The sequence below is a fragment of the Artibeus jamaicensis genome, unplaced genomic scaffold (assembly GCF_021234435.1).
Source record: "Artibeus jamaicensis isolate MK-2021 breed Jamaican fruit bat unplaced genomic scaffold, CSHL_Jam_final contig_1044, whole genome shotgun sequence".
Taxonomy (NCBI): Eukaryota; Metazoa; Chordata; class Mammalia; order Chiroptera; family Phyllostomidae; genus Artibeus; species Artibeus jamaicensis.
In genome coordinates this window covers 362,602-380,994 of record NW_026521208.1, presented here as the reverse complement: position 1 = coordinate 380,994, position 18,393 = coordinate 362,602, and the positions used below count along the sequence as shown (strand labels likewise).

The 18,393-nt window shown below is 43.3% G+C and overlaps 1 protein-coding gene and 1 long non-coding RNA gene across 3 annotated transcripts; both read right to left on the bottom strand.

Annotated features, from left to right (window-relative positions):
* Positions 1–319: 319 nt before the first annotated feature.
* On the bottom strand, positions 320–18,097 carry LOC128627043 (uncharacterized). Of its 2 annotated transcripts, none has more exons than XR_008391119.1 (3): positions 18,028–18,097; positions 6,601–6,790; positions 320–402 (listed from the first exon to the last, which is right to left on the bottom strand). It is a non-coding gene; the product is annotated as an uncharacterized LOC128627043 (long non-coding RNA). The 2 variants fall into 2 exon arrangements; XR_008391118.1 differs by lacking the exon at positions 320–402 and adding an exon at positions 2,913–2,996.
* Positions 15,253–16,182, bottom strand: LOC128627042 (olfactory receptor 2A2). Its single transcript, XM_053662982.1, has one exon. The coding sequence runs from the start codon at positions 16,180–16,182 to the stop codon at positions 15,253–15,255; it is 930 nt and encodes a 309-aa protein (XP_053518957.1).
* Positions 18,098–18,393: the final 296 nt, after the last annotated feature.

The following is an 18,393-nucleotide window of genomic DNA, read 5'->3' as shown; positions in this document are numbered from 1 at the left end:
CTAAACTAACATTAAAATTGAAGAAATCATTCTTGGTATTATTTAGTAGTTAATTTTTAGGCAAAATATATATTTGTATCTAACACTTTATTAATTACCAAGGTTGTATTATTGTTTTATTCCTACTCAGAAAATCAAAGATTCTGACATTTTAAAGATTAAAGTTTAAGAATATGGGTCATTGTTTGAATATGGTGGTTCAGCTATTTGGTCACCAGGCTGAACATCCTTGTTACTTTCATTCTGTCACCTGAGCTATTTATTCTATTATCTGGAGAAATCCACACATTTCATGTGAGATTATTTCATGTCCTACCTCCTCCACCCCAGGTTCCACATGGTCCACGTGAAAGAAATGACCACAACACCAGCACCTGGATTTCCTGTTAGACGTCTTTACATCTACGGTATAAAGAACAAGAGACACGGATTTCTCATTAGCGTCTCATCAAGTATTTTCTTCTCAATTCCAGTTTCTGGCTTGAGGGGAACCCCTGTTTTCTAACCCCTGGCTTCAGGGAAACCTATACTTTTTCCATGACTCTTCACTGTGTTTGAACAAGTGGAGAAGGCTCCTACCTGTGCACCAATGACAAGTGAAACAATTCCTTTAACACATGACCATCACTTAACCCCTCTGCACCACACAGGCCTTACAGTGAGGATTCAGGGGAGCAGACAGTGTGTTCCCCATAATTACGAGTTTCATCTCTTAAGACCATTGATATAATTTTAATTCACACATTTTTAAATGCTTATGAGTATGGATGAATTCGGTAATTTAAAAAGTACTATTAATTACTGTCTATCCCTTGGGGGGCAGTCAGGCCTCAGTACCTGAGCATTCTCAGACTGGTGGACACTCAGGTGGGTGTGCAAATGGGTCAAACACACCCAGGTGCTGACACACTGGGACGACCACTGCCCTCACTGTTTTACCCCAATGGGTGTTCAGGGCACCACACCTTCCTCATCTGAACCGTGACATCATAGGGGGAGTCCAGTTACAACAGAGAGAGGTGGCCGCCTGCTTGATCCTCCCTGAGCCCCATTGAAGACCTGGATGTCACACAACCTGAAAACAAGGTCTTTCCACCCTTGGAAGTTAGGCTAGGTTCTTGTGGGAGGTTCTTCAGAAATGAAACAAAATACATGCTTGGCCAATAACAACAGTTACAATAGTTAAGTCTTCATTATGAGGCTATGGGTAAACTTCAGGACATATCAAAAATAGAAGGTGGTTCAGATCAAATGTCACTTATTTAAGCTGAGATTCCCTCTCACCAAATAATCCTTACATGTCTTACACATCTTTATGTCTCATAACAATTAGTATAGTTCTAGAAGAAAACAGGCATTTAGGAAGTGTTTGTTAAATAGATGACTGTCATTTTTACTTAAAAAATGTGTATGTTAAGCATCTTCTGTGCGCCAGGATCTATTGACCAAGACATGGTTTCTATTTTATTGGAAAAGCACACTGAGAATTTGATCCTTCAGAGAAACAGACAAAATTCTCGATTTTCACTCTCATAAATATGAGTACATTTGGGAAGGTTCTGTGTAAATGTGCATTAAGTTTGTGACATTAATTTTTCCTACAATTAAAGATACTGCTGTGTCATGGAAAGTGAGAGAAGCCACATCAGTGTTGCCAAATTCTACTCAAACACAGTTGGCCACAGTAAGTAATGTTTGAAACATATTCATATCTGAACATGAAGAAGAATAATTTTGTTGAAAGTAACTAGTCAATAGGAACATTTCTAGTCAGTAGGAACATTTATTCCCTGACTATTTAGTTTTGTGTCTCTATAAATGGATTATTTTATTTTAGATGTATTTATAATTTTATTTTTGTTTTCATTACCACAGTCATCATTTTGCTATTAAAAATTAGCAACATGAAAATGAAATAGAAGATAGATTCAACCTCCTAAGCAGGCACACACTGGAACGGAGAAGAAAACATCACGGTGAGAACAAAACACTAGTGACACACAAAAAAAGGTTCGCGAGGTGGGCACAAGCAGCTCTTCACCTGGGAGGTCCTGTGACTCCGAGTTTCTGCAGCTCTGGAGCTGTGTCCCACTTCCCCAGCTCTGCCCAGGAGTCTCCCACTCATGGTGTCCTATTGGATGATAGTGGATATATTTACATCACACACTGTGATTTCCACTCTGACAATCATCACCATGAGCTGATCACCTGGGATGGTCAGGAAAGGAAGCAACTAAATGGTAAACTTACATTTTACCTGGTTTCAGCAAAGAAATGAATTACTGCCACCCTTCCTGGAAGATTCTCTCCCATGGAGAGAACTTGCCCTGGACGTCACCCTCCTCATTCAGACTAGGAAACACAGACCACCTCTAATCTGGCTCCTGGGATCCTTACTCAGAGCCAATGCCTGGCTATAAAGCCCTGGCTGAGACAGTGTGGTTATTCTGAGCACCACACATTGGGAGGGGAGTATGAGAGATGCTAAGGGAGGTCTGGACTCTGCCCATAGCACAGCAGACAGATGTCCTTGAGGTGGGAAAAAAGAAATGTAGGTGTAAGTTTCACTGACCTACAGTGCCCCATAGGAGTCAGGAGGAAAGAGCTCCCAGCAGTGCCAGTCTCGTGCACACACCCACGGTGGTGTCAGCTACTCTCCTGTCCGGCCTCAACTACTCACACTGAAGTTCACTTCCCAGCACAAAACGGTCTTTTCTGTGGGGGATTTTCTCACGAGGACCTGCTCTGACCTGGAATAAACCCCACGGAGGAGAGAGATGCACCTGGGAACAGGGGCAGCAGCCTGCCCTCTGCAGCTTCTGCAGGTGGAGACCCAGACACTGGAGGGGCCGCAGGTCTTGCTGTGGGTCCTTCAGAGAAGCCCAGGGACACAGCTTCCATTGGAGAATCAGAGGAACTAAAAATATTCTGCAGTTTCTCCTGAGAGTTCTCCTTCCCACAAGGATCATAAGATATTCTGCCTAGTTATCTTCTCCCTACAGAAAAAGAAAAACTCTCTGAATTCCCTCCGGGGAGGACAGTGAAGATCAAGTCTGATTGTCCCTGGGGGGAGAGCACTGGGGACCAGGCACGGCAGCTGTTAGTGCTGTGCTGCTTCTACATGAACTTGCAGGTATCTCAGGGGCTTAAACCCTAAGTCAGACATAACAAATAATGGCAGCCATGCTCTTGAAATGATTAGCATTATGAATATCTGCTTCTCTACATCTGTAGAGGGTGGGATTCCGTGGAACCTGTTAGGGTGACCTTTAGAGAAAACAGGCCACCCCCCCAAGCAGGATGTGTCAATGTCTACACTCAGGGCTCATAGGTACAAATGAGGAAGAATTATCACATCCATGAGCAACAACTACTGAGTCCTTCTTGTGTTTCAGAAAAGGTGCCAAACATAGACCACACAGTTCAGTCTGATCATCATTTTCACTTGGCAGATGTGGAGCTCGAAGTCTGAACACACTGTCATGAGTCCTCTGATTGTGGCCCGGGGACCACAGGGAATCTCTGAGGACCTTTCCAAGGCTCTACCAGGTCTGAACTCTTTTCACAATAATGCTCGGACACTTTGCCTTCTTCATCCTTACTCTCTCGGGAGTGCACAGGGGGGCTTTCTGGAGGCAACATGACATTCGATGAGGTGGCCCAGAGAAAATGCAGAAGATGTCAACCCAGCTGCTCTCTGCTCAACCAACACTTAAAGGATTTTCAGAAGTGTAAATCACAGCTGCTCTTTTCAGTAGTTTTATGTTCTACAAAAAATACGTATCATCAAAATACTTTCTTTAGGTTAACATATGATGGAAATAGTTCTAAAGGAATTAAAAGCACATATTTCATAAGCTCTCACTTTTCATTTCTATCTGACACACACCAACACACATAAACACATAAATAGAGTGTCTTTGGTGCCTTAGTGATTTTTCAGAGTTCAAGGGGGTCCTGCATGGAGTGACAGATGACCAGTCTGGGAAGGGCCAGAGCTGGAAGCAAGGTGAGTCCTACCAGACGTCAACTGTGTTTCAGTTTCCCATCCCTGCAGCAGATGAGCACAAATGTGTGAACAGGCTTCCACCAGCACCGTGTGTCCTACTGTCTCTCAGTTCTAAAGGGCAGAGGCCTGGTGGGCTCGGCTGCATTTTGGTGCAGGACTTGCAGGTGGAGACCAAGACTCAGGCCAGCTGTGCCCCCCATCTGTGGCCCTGCCTGTGGCCCCTCCACCTTCACTCTTCACTTCCCCCTCTGACTTCCTCCTTTGGCAGGTGGTTGGGGGACTTCTGTTCTCAGGAGTCTCCCCTCACTGGGTTCAGCCCACCACCGCAGCCTCCCTGGTTTAGGTCCAGTTGGTGGGCAACATCCCTTTTGAGCAGTCCCAAGGCCTGGGCTGCATTAGATGACCAAGGAGCTCTTGACATGGGTGGGAAACCGTCTTCAGAATTCCACCTACCCACCCAGTCATTTCTTACCTGCTGTGCCCTGTCCCGACTCCTTACATCATGTGTTGGTCCTTAGGGCGATGCTCACATCCCCACTGTCTTCATTATCAGCGCACCTGCCTCCAGAACTCCCACCCAAACTGTCCCAGCAACTCTGAATCCCAGCTCAGAAGAACACAATTTCCATTCTTGTGCCTCACTCTCAGGGACAGGATTAGAATGATTCAAAGTGTCTTTTCATTTTCAATTTATGTAAACTTACCTGAGTGAACAGTTGCTTGCCCAGTCTGCCCACCTGGCCTGTGTGAGGGGGTGAGGACCTTTCCAAGGCTCTACCAGGTCTGAACTCTTTTCACAATAATGCTCGGACACTTTGCCTTCTTCATCCTTACTCTCTCGGGAGTGCACAGGGGGGCTTTACAGAAAGGGGGGCTTTACAGGGGGTCCATACAGAAAAATGTGTGGACCTCCTGTGTTGGGAACCACCCTGCCTGGTTACAGGACCTGTGACCCCCAATGGCTAAGGCTGAGTGAGTGACCTTCAGACCATAAGCCACTAAGGACGCAATGTTTATCTCCATAAGGTAGGAGCACTGCTTCAGATTCTTTTACTTCATTCATAACTGGCCCCCAGTGTTTGACTGGTTATCCAATGATGGGTAAGATTCCCCAAGGAGGGAACAACCTAAGACAGGCACAATCATGGGGAGGCCCCAGGGAAGGACTTGGGGGCTACAGCAAATGGGGGTGATGGAACCTCACCCCTCGGATTTGACATAGACTGAATCCTCATTTGGTCTGCAAGAAGTCTCCTAATCTCTTGGCTGCTTTACTTTCCCTGCCTGACTTGAGCCTGAAACTTCAATGACAGAGGGCAGTGCTGCCCTGTGCTGGAAAGGGTGGGCTTCCTGGGTGATTAGGTCTAACAAAGTAAACAAGGAATCCTGTGAAACCTGCTTGGCTAAGATTGCTCTAAATTAAATGATAAGGATCTGAGCAGGAAACAAGTTTTTTTCCCAAAGTTTTGTCATCCTTTAGCTAACAGACCTTAACTCAGAATAGGCCCTCATAGTTCTTTGTAGACTATCTATTCTTTGATCCTTACTGCCTGATAATGATTAATGACCTTTACCTGTATTCCTGTTCTAACTGAATTTAATAAAATCCTCTTTGGGCAAGGGACAGGATGCTCTCCCCTTGAGAGACTAGCTAGGCTGATCCAAGGTGCTCCCCAATTCGGGGAGTAGTTCTGCTGTCCCTTTTCCTCCACAGGATTCAGTAGTCCATGTAAATTTGTCTCTTATCCCGTCCATAACACCCCTGACACTGCAGGCTGGTGTCCACGTCTCTCCTGAGCTTCTAGGTTTAGGGGGTCATGTACACAACAGATGCAGTGACAGCTTATTTGGTATAACAAACACAGCCCCAGTGTGGCTGTGCCCCACATCTGGGAAAGCAACTGTGGCCCAGGGATAACTCAGAGTGACTGCTGCATCCCGTATAAAGTCATGAAATAGGTTTCCATAGGTTTATGGTAATTTGACTGGTACCTGCTCCCCTTTGAGCTGTGTTATTTTTACCTTGTAATAACCTGTGCAGACATCTCTGACGAGACCTTAACCAGACCTTCTGATACTTTTGACCATCCAGATCAGTATTCCAATTAGCTCACTTATGTGAGGTAGTTGGATCTTCCTAATCTGCTCATTCCAGGTAACAAGTTTCCACGGACTGTTCCTTCTCATCAAAAGGAAACTCAACTTGTCTGCTGACGCCACAAGAGCCACCTGTCTCTCCCAAAGCCATTTTTTTTTCTTTTTTAGGGGACAATTCATCATGCTTGCTATTTCCATTGTATACTTGTTATTTCTAATTCTCAATGGCCTGAGTACAGTTGCAAGGTATGTTTTGTTATTCCAGAAACAGTGGCTCCTCCATATTATTGCTAGGTAAGTGGCAGCCCTCCCTCAGTGTGACTTAGTCTGGGTGTACCACAAGGCCTCCTTGAAACTGCCTCCTGCCACACAGGGCCCCTTCCCAGGAAATTCACATCTACCCTGTGAAGTCTATGTTTTCTTCCCACAGTAATCCACTGTCTTCTTCTGTTTTTTTTTGCAATAGGTTTCCACACAGAAAAATAAATATGTACCTGTGCCAAGCACACAGCTGGTGCTTTTGGTCCATTAAACCGGGGACCTTTCTTCACATGTGGTCATCAAGGTGGACAGGTACACCATCATCAGAAAGCTGAGAACTGAACAACACACAATCCAAGGGCTACATGGAGAGTGGTTCCTGGAAACCTCTTCCCAAAATAGAGCCGGTGCAGTAGCAGCAACCTGAAAAATAGGAGTCAAGTGTTACTCCTACCTAGTCAGAATTCTGTCAAGTCACTGTTGTAGACCACTCTGCCTGATTTTCGGAGTTGTATCTTGATCCCTTGTGGCAAAGGGCAAGACGGACAACCTTTGGAATGCCAGCCGCCTGTCTCTGGTAGCAATCACTGCCTCAGTTCCTCTCCCTGACCCAGAAGCTTGGTCAGAAGTCAATGATGGGTAAGACCCCTCACAGCAGGGCGTAAACTAAGCTAGACTCCATCACTTGGGAGGCCTTTGTGGAAAGACTTGGGGGGTTGCAACAAAGAGCAATGGACTCTGGAGCCCTGGCTTTGACAAAGCTCAAGTTTCCATGTTCCCTGGGAGAATTGCTTCCTGACTCTAATTTCCTTAAGCCTGAATACCTGATGGAGAGAGGTGCAGCTCCTTGCCTTGCTAGAGCGGGTCCTGGGGAAAATCTGGCATCACAAAGACTTCCTGATAAACCTGTGAAATCTACTCCGCTAAAAGTGCTTTCATTCATATGATAAGGGTCCGAGAGGAAATGAGTATGTCTCCCAAAGTTTCTGCAACTCTCTTCCTGACAGACACTGACTCAGACTCTGAAGCCCTCAGATTTCTTTGAAATGTGATCTACTGTTTGATCCTTGCCGCCCTGTATTCCTGTGTATTACAATCCAATTAAAGGCTATGGAAGAGGGCCCTCGGGGCCTTTTTCTCCTCGGAGGAACTGGCTGCTGCTGGCCTTTATCTCCCCAGAGAAACTGGCCACAGCCCACTCCTCCTCCCCAGGTGGATCTCAGCATGTCTCGGCCATATTCATTCTTGTGTTGGTGGCACCAGGGGGACTCATGAAGAAGTTGCCCCGCCAAGTCACAAACAACTGATCCAGTTTATCATCCTGTCATGTGACCAAAATATGTTCCAGTGAAGGCCACTCAGGACTTCAAGCTTCCATTTGACCTTGTCAGCTTCCAAATACAAAGTCGTTTGAGTAAATGTGTGACGTCACCACTTTGTGTGTCTGGTATAACTGTGTTTAGAGACAGTAACATTCTGCAGGTGGGAGCCTTTCTTGAGGCTCTGATGTAATGTTAGATTTCCTTACCTCCCTTTGTTTACCCTCAGCTACTACTCCTCCTCCTCCCCATTGAGCCTGATTTTCACTCAGATTCCTTTTTTTGGAAAAAATAATAGGTTCATCCTGTGCTGTTACAGATTGCTGGCAGTTGAGCAGGTGTCCCCATTTCCAGAGGACAGGGTCACATAGGGGCAGGACTGATGGGCCACCTCACCCAGAAGACAATGTAGCTATGTCACTGTCACTCAGTGTTGCCAGATGGGGTGAAAACACAGGCACCCCAGGAGCCATCAGGAATTCTAGCAGAAATCTTTTCACGTAGACCTACAGTGTCTTGCTTAGGGATTAGCCTTGATTCTGGGACAGGGAAACAAAGTTTGGGTAATGTGAGGGAGAACTGCACAATGGTACCAGCATCCTCCACACCCCTTCCCTCAAGTACCCGCAGAAAAGTGGAGGCATCATGAGTATTCGACAGTAGTAGAGAGACTTCCATACAACACGTTGGGTACAAGGACCCTGGGGAACTACAACAGTAAACACAGAGCTCTCAGATGAACAAGCAGAACTACATGAAGCTGCCACCGCTAGGGAACAAGGGCACACAGCAGAGGCGATTAGAATCCAGAGGGTCAGAGGAGTCGGGGTTTAGACTTGACCCTGTGAAGAGATGGGGAGTCCCAGTGGCACTGTGGCCCCAGCAGGGAATGACAAGCCCGGCTCTGAGAACCTGAGTAACGAAGGCTGGGCAGGGGGCCATCACTGCCACTGCCAAGAGCTGTTGGGCAAGGCTGACTAGAGCAGTGGGCAGACAGGAAGGAGCAAGGTCCTTTTCCCTGCTCCAGGCTCCCAGTCTGCTTTAGAGCTCCCTACCTACACAACATAAGCAATCGGAAGGCACCAAAAGCAGTAACCTGCCCTGGCTGGTGTGGCTCAGTAGGTTGGAGTGTAGCCCTATAAATTGAAAGTATGAGGTTTGGTCCCATCAGGACCCTTGTAGACCTGCATTGCAGGTTTGGTCCCAGTTGCCACACATACAGGAGGCAACCAATGGATGTTTCTCATATTTATGTTTTTCTCCCTCTCTCCCTCCCCTCCCCTGTCTCTCTAAAGAAACAACAAGCATGTCCTCGGGTGAGGATTAAAAAATAAAAATCAATAGTCCAAATGTCCCAGTTTTATTAAGAATAGTTGTGAAGTGGATGAATGCAGGGGTCTCAAATTTATCAATAACGAAGAGCCTCCATATCACTCATACTGAGAGTTCATTGAGGGACACTCACAAGCATTACTTAAAAACACTAATGGGAAGGCGAGGTTTAGATGTGATGTCCAAAGAGGTTTGCTGAATCCTTAAATTGAACCAAATGCTAGCTACTCACAGGCAGCACTGTGAGCCACAGGCCTTCCCTCTGAGGTCCAGTCTAAGTCACACTGGCAGCACAGACACAGAGGAGAATGTGTGGTGCTTGCTAAGGGTGGGTGACCACAGGGAAGGAGGGCTTGGCAGTGACAGCAACTCATCAAAAGTCAGACGTTTGCTACTTTCTGGTAAACGTACGCATAAAACAGACTGATAATAGGATGTTCTTCCTGAACTGGTTAGGATGGCTGGATGAGACATTGTGTGTTGAGTGCTATTGATGTGTAGTGCACAGCACTGGGTGAGGGATGGAGAAATACAGTAGCTGTTCTGATAAGAGCCCATCTGGTCTGCATGTTCAGTGAGCTCTGCTGCCCACATAAGGTAAGCAAGAGGTGGGTGGCTTTTCAAAATCATCTTTTATGCTATAGTATTTACAATAAAGACAGATGAAATATGAGAGCTTTTCTTACATCTTACAACCTTTAGTAGGTGAATTTATTTCTATATTTATTTTCAAATATATTTCCATTTCAGCATAGTTGGTGTACAGGCTAGTACTGGTAGAGTTTTTCAGGTGTAAACATAGTGATCTGACATCCTGAAACACAATTTGTAAAAGGTATAGTCATCATCTTACCACCCTACAACCAACACTATACTATCATATATAGTACATTTTACTATACTGGATATATGTACCATAATTGCAGTTATATAACATTTGTAATTATTGGTTAACATTTTCCTTTTAAATCTTACAGTAACTCTTTCCTATGTATCTGTAAAATTTATACAGTCATCATTTTAATGACTGTGTAAATAGCTCACTGAGTTAAAGTAGAATAACTGATCACTTTATCATTTTGTTAAATATGAGTTAAAATTTTCATATTTAAGATAATTTTGCTGGGGAAAAAATAGTCACATTCAGTAATTATATCCCCTCAGGTGAAGGGCACACACTTACTGTTCTGATCAAGTCTGTTCACTCTCAGTGTGAGATGGAGAAAGACTCTGGAAGCAAGTGGCCACCCTCACCTCATAGTGGGTTATAAGGTACAGTTTATGGTGGTACCTAGGTGTGAGGGACACATGCCCAACCACTGTGTTGGAGAAGTAGAAGGAATCATTAAAAGTCAATCTCCACCTAGGGAGAAGAGCCAGCCACACTACACTAGTCACTTACAGCATCTGGTACAATGTCCTACGTCAGAATAAGCACTCTCATGAGGGAAATGACACAGACCTGGACTAGCCAGGGTACAAGTGCTGCTGAAAGACACTGGAGAACATGTAAACAGTCTGTACATATACATAATTCACAGCTCAAGACTCAAAACTTCCTGGTGACCCAACACAGCTCAAATTGTTTCTCTGAGACCCAGTGCCCAGTTCTGCCCTTTCATAGCTACTGGTTCAGCAATTTGCCCCCAAAGTTGTAAACAGTGGGAAAGGCTTTTACACCAAGGAGGTAAAGTAAAAGAAGGCAACCTGTTTACCACCTGCATTTGTACCCAACAGCCTCAGAGGGGAAAGCACCTGAAGGTCAGCCAGGGTCCTGCCTTCTGGGAGCTCCTGTGGGTGGAAGCCGCACACCCTCTTCTTTCTTTCTGACTGAAAATAGAGCAGAACTCTCAGAAAAGGGGGATTCAGTCTCCAATGCGCTGGACCTAGTTGGCAGTCCTGGGGTCTCACTGGAGGGTGGTTTGTGACATGCAGTGTGTGGCCCTTGCCACCAGGAAGGAGACAGAGCAACTCTCTTCTCCTGCTTCTGCTGTTGCCCCTGCAGGACACACAGCCACAGAGCACTGCTCTGAGATGATGTCACTCATTACAGAACAAGGATACTGTGTGCTGTTTGGATGTTGTGCATCTCAGCACTGCCCTGGTACCCAAACCTGGTCCAGGTGAACCTTAGAGGAAGTAAGATCAGTGTAACAATGAGTAAGCTCCTGGAATTAACCTCGATAAAGAGGCATCTCCCCTCTGTAATCTGGGTCCCATGAGTGGCAGCAGAGGTGGCATGAAAGCAGTGAGATAAATCATCAGAGTCGAAGTGACAACTCAAGGTGTTGATGTGCTGTAGACAGCTGGTTATGGAGGAAATGGGGGGGTGCCCTGAGAACCCCAAAGTATGGTCAAGGTGTCCCCATGGGGCTTATTAGAACCTGGCTGAGGGAGAGTTTTCCACAACATGAAGCATTGGAGGTACCCTCTAATCTCTAACCTGGAGTGGGGAGGTTCAGAGTCCAGCCCTTCTAAGGGTGGAAAGGAGGGAAGGAAAGGACCCTCTCCAAGGTGGCTTCCCTCAAAGCTTCATGCCTCTTTTGGGACCAGGAGAGGATCTGCTACCTATGGCTCTGTCATATTTACTTGTACTCTGTTGCACTCTCAGACTCAATGTAATGGAGTCAAAATGGTATTTTGGAAATCTCATACCAATAAAGCATGCAGTTTACAACTAATTCATTCTTCACTGCGTGATTCCTGACTTTCTGGGATCACGACCTAACCTTGGGAAAACTGAGCAGTTAATCAAGTTTTGGGAACATGTCCACCTGTGTTCTAACTCTACATTTCCATGCTGATAAGAAGAAACACACTCAGAAACACCCCAAATGGCTTCTGATCATAAGACAAGCCCGATGCATCCTGGGCAATCCATAAATATTGGCACCTGTTTTCTTCCCAGTTTGTTTGATGGTACAGGTGGTCTGCAGAAAATCTGAAAACTGACACACAGGTGACAGAACTAGTAGCCAAATGAGGCTGTGAAAACAGTAGTTTAGAACACAGTGTGTCAGGTCTGTCATCATCTGACCATCAATTGTAAAATAAAAATTTAGAAGATAATAAATAAAATATAATGTTTATGACACCAAACAAATTTTAACCTTGGGAAATGAATCATCTCAAAATGACATGTTTTTATTGTATTAGCAAGATGACATTCCTGTAATTTGGAAAAGCTATCACAGCAAGAAATACACAAAACATAAATACACACACAGAACACTCACACACACAACACAGCCAGTTCTGAACAGCAATAACCATGTTCTCAGGTATGTACGTCATCCATCAGCATTGGGCACTTCCTGTCATCACAGCTCTCATTTCAACCTGCATTTAGAGCTCCTATGTTTCAAGCAAGGTCCTCTAGAATTTTGATAATCCTTTCTATCTGAAAGCGGAATGAGTAAAAAGTACCACAGTGATAATTTAAATGACTTCCCAATTATTTTATTTGAAAATCGGTTTCAAGTCATCGGATTTTCGCCAATGTGGTAAATATCCAACTGAAGAATGAATGGATATTCAGAAGGTCAAAGAAGATGTATAATGATGGAAATAATTATAAATTGTTACCAACTGTATTTATGGAGTACTGTGTGTTAAAAGATCAACGGTTTGATGTTTTCCTGTGAATGTTGAAAAACCAGAGAATAAATAATTGACTATGGCTTAATGAGCAAAGCCCAAGATACACAAACTACATTTGGTAGCTGCATGAGTTCTGACTGTCAGAGCTGTGACCAAGTGAGGGAAATGTATTCCTACAGTTTTGAGAAATCTGTAGGAATAATCGTTCAATACCATTGAACGATTCAATATCATTCAATACAATTTTCTCTGATGCTGGCTTCCTTAATTCATATTGTCATTTTTATGCATTTCTCAGATTTTTCTATCCTCACCTGAGGACTTGATTATTGATTTGAGAGAGAGGGGAAAGGAAGGGAAGAGAGAGAGAGAAAAAGAAACATCCATGGGAGAGAGAAACATTGATAGGTTGCCTCTCACATGCACCCCGACTTGGGACTGAACCTGCAATGTTTGTATGTGCCTTGAGTGGAAACTCAATCCATGACGTTTTGGTTCATGGGATGATGCTCCAGCCAAATGAGCCACCTGGACAAGGCTTCTCAGATTTTTCAAAAGAGAAGTGGGTCGTTTAATTGGAAGACCTGACCATAAAAATCCTAGAACAAAATAGGCAGTAAAATGTTGAATATTTACTCTAGAAATATTTTTGCTGCTTTATCTTTTCAGGCAAGGGAAACTAAAGAAAGACTGAAGAAATGGAACTCTATCAAACTGAAAAGTGTTTGCACAGCAAACAAAAGAAAGAAACCGAAACCCAAACAGAAAGAAAAGAAACCTTCAAGAAAAGAAAAAGACCACCCACTGAATGGGAGAAGATATTCACCAAAGATATATCTCATAAGGTGTTAACAACATTAAAAATCGGTAAAAAAAAAACTCAGACAACTCAACACCAATAAACAAGCAATCCAACTGAAAAATGGGCAAAGGATCTGAATATGCACTTCTCCAAAGAGGACTGACACATGGCCAATAGACATAAGAGAAGATGCTCAATGTCACTAAAAGTTAGAGAGATGCAAATGAAAACCACAGGGTCAATCACCTCACACCTGTAAGAATGGCCACCATCAATAAATAAACAAACAAGAAGTGCTGGTGAGGACGTAGAGAAAAGGGAACCATCCTGCAGTGTTGACAGGAATGCAGCCCTTCTGGAAAACAGTATGGAGTTTCCTCAAAAAATTAAACATGGAACTGCCTTATGACATAGCCAATTCACTTGAGGGACTACATCCAAACCAGCCTACAACACTAATTTAAAAGTATATAGCATCAGGCACAAAGAGTATTACCAAATTTTTATTAGAAAACCTCTTATTACAAAATCAAAAGCAGGTATTTCTGTAACATAACAATATCACACTCAAGTGCAACACGTGACATTTTAAGTGAAATGTTCAAATTAAAACTATGGATTATGACAACTACATCATTACCCTACCAAACGCACATCTGTCAGAACCTGTATATGCAACCTGATGATCATTACACTGTTATTTACAATAGCCAAAAACTGGAAGCAGCCCAAGTGTCCATCAATAGATGAGGGGATAAAAAAGCAGTGGTACATCTACACCATGGAATACTACACTGACACAAAAAAAGAAAATCTTTCCCTTCATGACAGAATGAATGGACCTGGAGAGCATTATGCTAAGTGAAGTAAGCCAGTCAAAGAAAGATAAACACCACCAATCTCATTTACATGTGGAATCTAATGAACACCAAAAACTAGCAAATTAAATAGAAACAGACTCATAGATACAGAGAACAGACTGACAGCTGTCAGAGGGAGGGGGTGGGATCTGGGGGAGAAAGTGAAGGGTCAACCTCCCCAGCATCCTCTCCCACCACGTCCACTTGCCCACTCAGCTCTGTCACACTTGTCTCCTGCTGCTTGCTGCCACTGCAGTCATCCTCAGCTGAGTGGTTCAGAAGCTACAAGAATATTGGTGGGAAACATTTCAAGAACTTCAACAGGGGATTTAACCCTGCTCTGTTAGAAAAGATCATAACCCAAGAATAAAAGTAAACTTTGAGTAATGCTCAAAACCTTTACCTCTAGAGCCATTTAAATACTTACTAATACATGTCCTTCACTTGACCTTAAGATATTTTAAGATTTCTACATAGTTTCCTGTTGCACTACGTCTTTCCCTAATTTCTCCCTTTGCTACTAAATTATTTCACCAAGGAATTTACAGTTTCTTTAACCTTCCATTGCATTCACCACACAACCGGTGAGGCACATTCACTTGACTCTGCAGCATTTTCTGTATTAAAATTTCAGTCACTTCAGAAGGTCTCTCATAGGGCATTACTTTTACTTTGCTGTTTCCAACTACCACACGGTGATAAGAAGTCAAATATCTAAGTACATAAGCCAGAGAATGGGGTTGACACGACATTCACACATTTAATTTCTACTCCATGTAACATTCCTGGCTTGAGAACATGAGAATTTACTTTTTTAAAAAAGACTAAAAATTCCAATAATATAGTTGTCCCATTTGAACCTTAAAAGCTATGCTCTTCTATGGACGTTTACCCTATTTTCAGAGCTAGAAGCTGAACAATTCCTATTCGTATATGAAATTTCTAATCGGGAGAACCGTGTGAGTTTTCCCTTCACCTGGACCTCACCTGCAGCACCCTGCCCAGGGCGTCCTTCACCTGAGCATTCCTCAGGCTGTAGATGAGGGGGTTCAGCATTGGGTTAAAGAGACTATAAAAGAGGGATAGAATTTTAGTCTTCTCCCCTTGTTGACTGGAGTCAGGGACCATGTAAACCACAATGGCACAGCCAAAGAAGAGCCCGACCACACAGAGGTGGGAGGAGCAGGTGGAGAAGGCCTTCCTGCGGCCCTCCCCAGACTGGATCTTCAGGATGGCCCAGAGGATGTGTGTGTAGGAGACCAGCACCAAGCAGAAGGGCGCAACTAAGACCAAGACAGTAGCAGCAAAAATGACCACTTTGTTGAGCCAGGTGTCAGCACAGGCCAGCTTGAGGACAGACAGGATCTCACAGAAAAGGTGGTTTACTTCCCAGGGCCCACAGAATGGGAGCCTTAGAAGAAGAAGCATGTGTATCAGAGACAGGAAAAATCCACTCGCCCAGGACATGGTGGCCAGGACTGTGCACACAGTCCAGCTCATGATGACAGTGTACTGAAGGGGATGGCAGATGGCCACATACCGATCATAGGACATAGCCACCAAAATCAGACACTCTGTGTGAGCAAATGCTAGATACGAAAATGTCTGCATGATGCATGGGACAAAGGAGATGGCTCTTTTCTGGGTCACTAAGTTGGCCAGCATCTGGGGGACATTGTTGGAAGCATAGGACATGTCAATGATGGCCAGGTGAGAGAGGAAGAAGTACATGGGGGTGTGTAGTCTCTGGTCCAGACAGATGAGTGCAAAGATCATGCCATTTGCCAACAGACTGAAGGTGTAGAGCAGGGAGAAGACCCAGAAGAGGAGAACTTCTGTCTCTGCACTGAGCTGGAATCCCAGCAGCACGAACTCTGTGGCCCATGACCAGTTCCCCTTCATTCCTTACAGAGACCTGGTCAAGAACTGAAGTGTGATAAAGGTCTGGGCTGGAGAATCAATACAAAGTGGAGTTAATCTCAATGTGAGCTCAGAGAAAGGTTGTATTTTTGTCACTCCTTGAAAGCTTCCCCTTCTCCCCCAAACTGGTTAACTGTGTTTAACTTTCCTATAAAATAAATTTAAACTGATAGAAAACAGTCAAGAATTATGCAAAGAACTCCAATATAACCATATGCCCAGTTTTAACAAATTTTAGTATTTATTTCATATTTACCTTATAATTCTTTGTCTCTATATTATTATATATGAGTATTCCTTTTTATGAAGCACTTGAGATGAAAGTATGAATAGACATGATACCCATTTACCCTTAAATTCCTCTTTTTCCACTAAAAACAAAGACATTCAGTAATCTCACCACAATTATCCAAATCAGGAAATTTGATATTGACATGAGTCTTTAATCTATAATATTCTTTCTCTACTCACCTCACCCAGGACTCAATCCAAAATAACATGTGATATTTAATGTCATTCATCTTTAGTCTCCTTTCATCTAAACTAGGTACTCCGTCTGCCTTTGCCATAACAACCACTGAATTTTAGAAGATTGTAGATAATTTTTTTACTACAATGTTCTCTAAATGGAACTGTATGCAGCTTCTCATTGTTTTATTCAGATTATTCACTCTCTGCAGGGAAATTAAATATCTTCTGCTCTGCTTCATGGGCAGGTGCATGAGGTTCACTGTTCCATCACTGGTGACGATCACTCAGATCGCCTGGTGAACATGGTGCCTCCCCAGTATTTCCATTGTAGAATCTTTATCTTTTTCCCGCATGCAATTTCTGGACCAGCCATTAAAGTTACTATATAATATTCTGTTCCTCATAGAGCTTCTAAGCCACTAATTTCAGTGCCAGTTGATTATCTTACCTGACTCGATTACTAGTAGTGATTATTGCAAAAGTTGGTGTTCTTATTCCATCACTGCTGGTACATTTATTGGTTGTCAATTTCCTCATGAGGAAAGGCTCTATCACGTACCTACCTATCTATCAATTATCTATATATCTTAATACGTCTGCATCTATCATCTTTCTATCAGTATGGACTCATGAATTTAGTAATGAAAAAATTTATTCATTCTTAATTATTCTAGATCTAAACCCATCAAGTTTGCCCTTTTGTTTTCTAACACATCTCCATAGTTTTGGAGAACTTCCTTACTTCTGATGGCTGTTTCACACTTTTCTCATACATTCCCCACTTCAGCCTCGGGCACAGACGCTTCTCCAATAGGGTCTGATTACCTTAGGGAAGAATCATATTCATAAACCATTACCTAATATCAATTACTCATACCTTTATCATGATTTCTGCCACATTTTTGATGTAGTCTTTTAAAACAGCAAGCATAAAATTTGGCAAGGAATGAAAAACTGTTCCTAGGATAACATATTCTCATGTTTGTGAACACTGAAAACAGATTACCTGACTTCCCTTTTATGGAGTCAAAACTATTTCACTAAACTAACATTAAAATTGAAGAAATCATTCTTGGTATTATTTAGTAGTTAATTTTTAGGCAAAATATATATTTGTATCTAACACTTTATTAATTACCAAGGTTATATTATTGTTTTATTCCTACTCAGAAAATCAAAGATTCTGACATTTTAAAGATTAAAGTTTAAGAATATGGGTCATTGTTTGAATATGGTGGTTCAGCTATTTGGTCACCAGGCTGAACATCCTTGTTACTTTCATTCTGTCACCTGAGCTATTTACCCTATTATCTGGAGAAACCCACACATTTCATGTGAGATTATTTCATGTCCTACCTCCTCCACCCCAGGTTCCACATGGTCCACGTGAAAGAAATGACCACAACACCAGCACCTGGATTTCCTGTTAGACGTCTTTACATCTACGGTATAAAGAACAAGAGACACGGATTTCTCATTAGCGTCTCATCAAGTGTTTTCTTCTCAATTCCAGTTTCTGGCTTGAGGGGAACCCCTGTTTTCTAACCCCTGGCTTCAGGGGAACCTATACTTTTTCCATGACCCTTCACTGTGTATGAACAGAGGAGAAGGCTCCTACCTGTGCAGCAATGACAAGTGAAACAATTCCTTTAACACATGACCATCACTTAACCCCTCTGCACCACACAGGCCTTACAGTGAGGATTCAGAGGAGGAGACAGT

Coding starts and splice junctions, on each gene's coding strand:
- LOC128627042 (XM_053662982.1), bottom strand. CDS start 16,182: ATGAAGGGGAACTGGTCATGGGCCACAGAGTTCGTGCTGCTGGGATTC.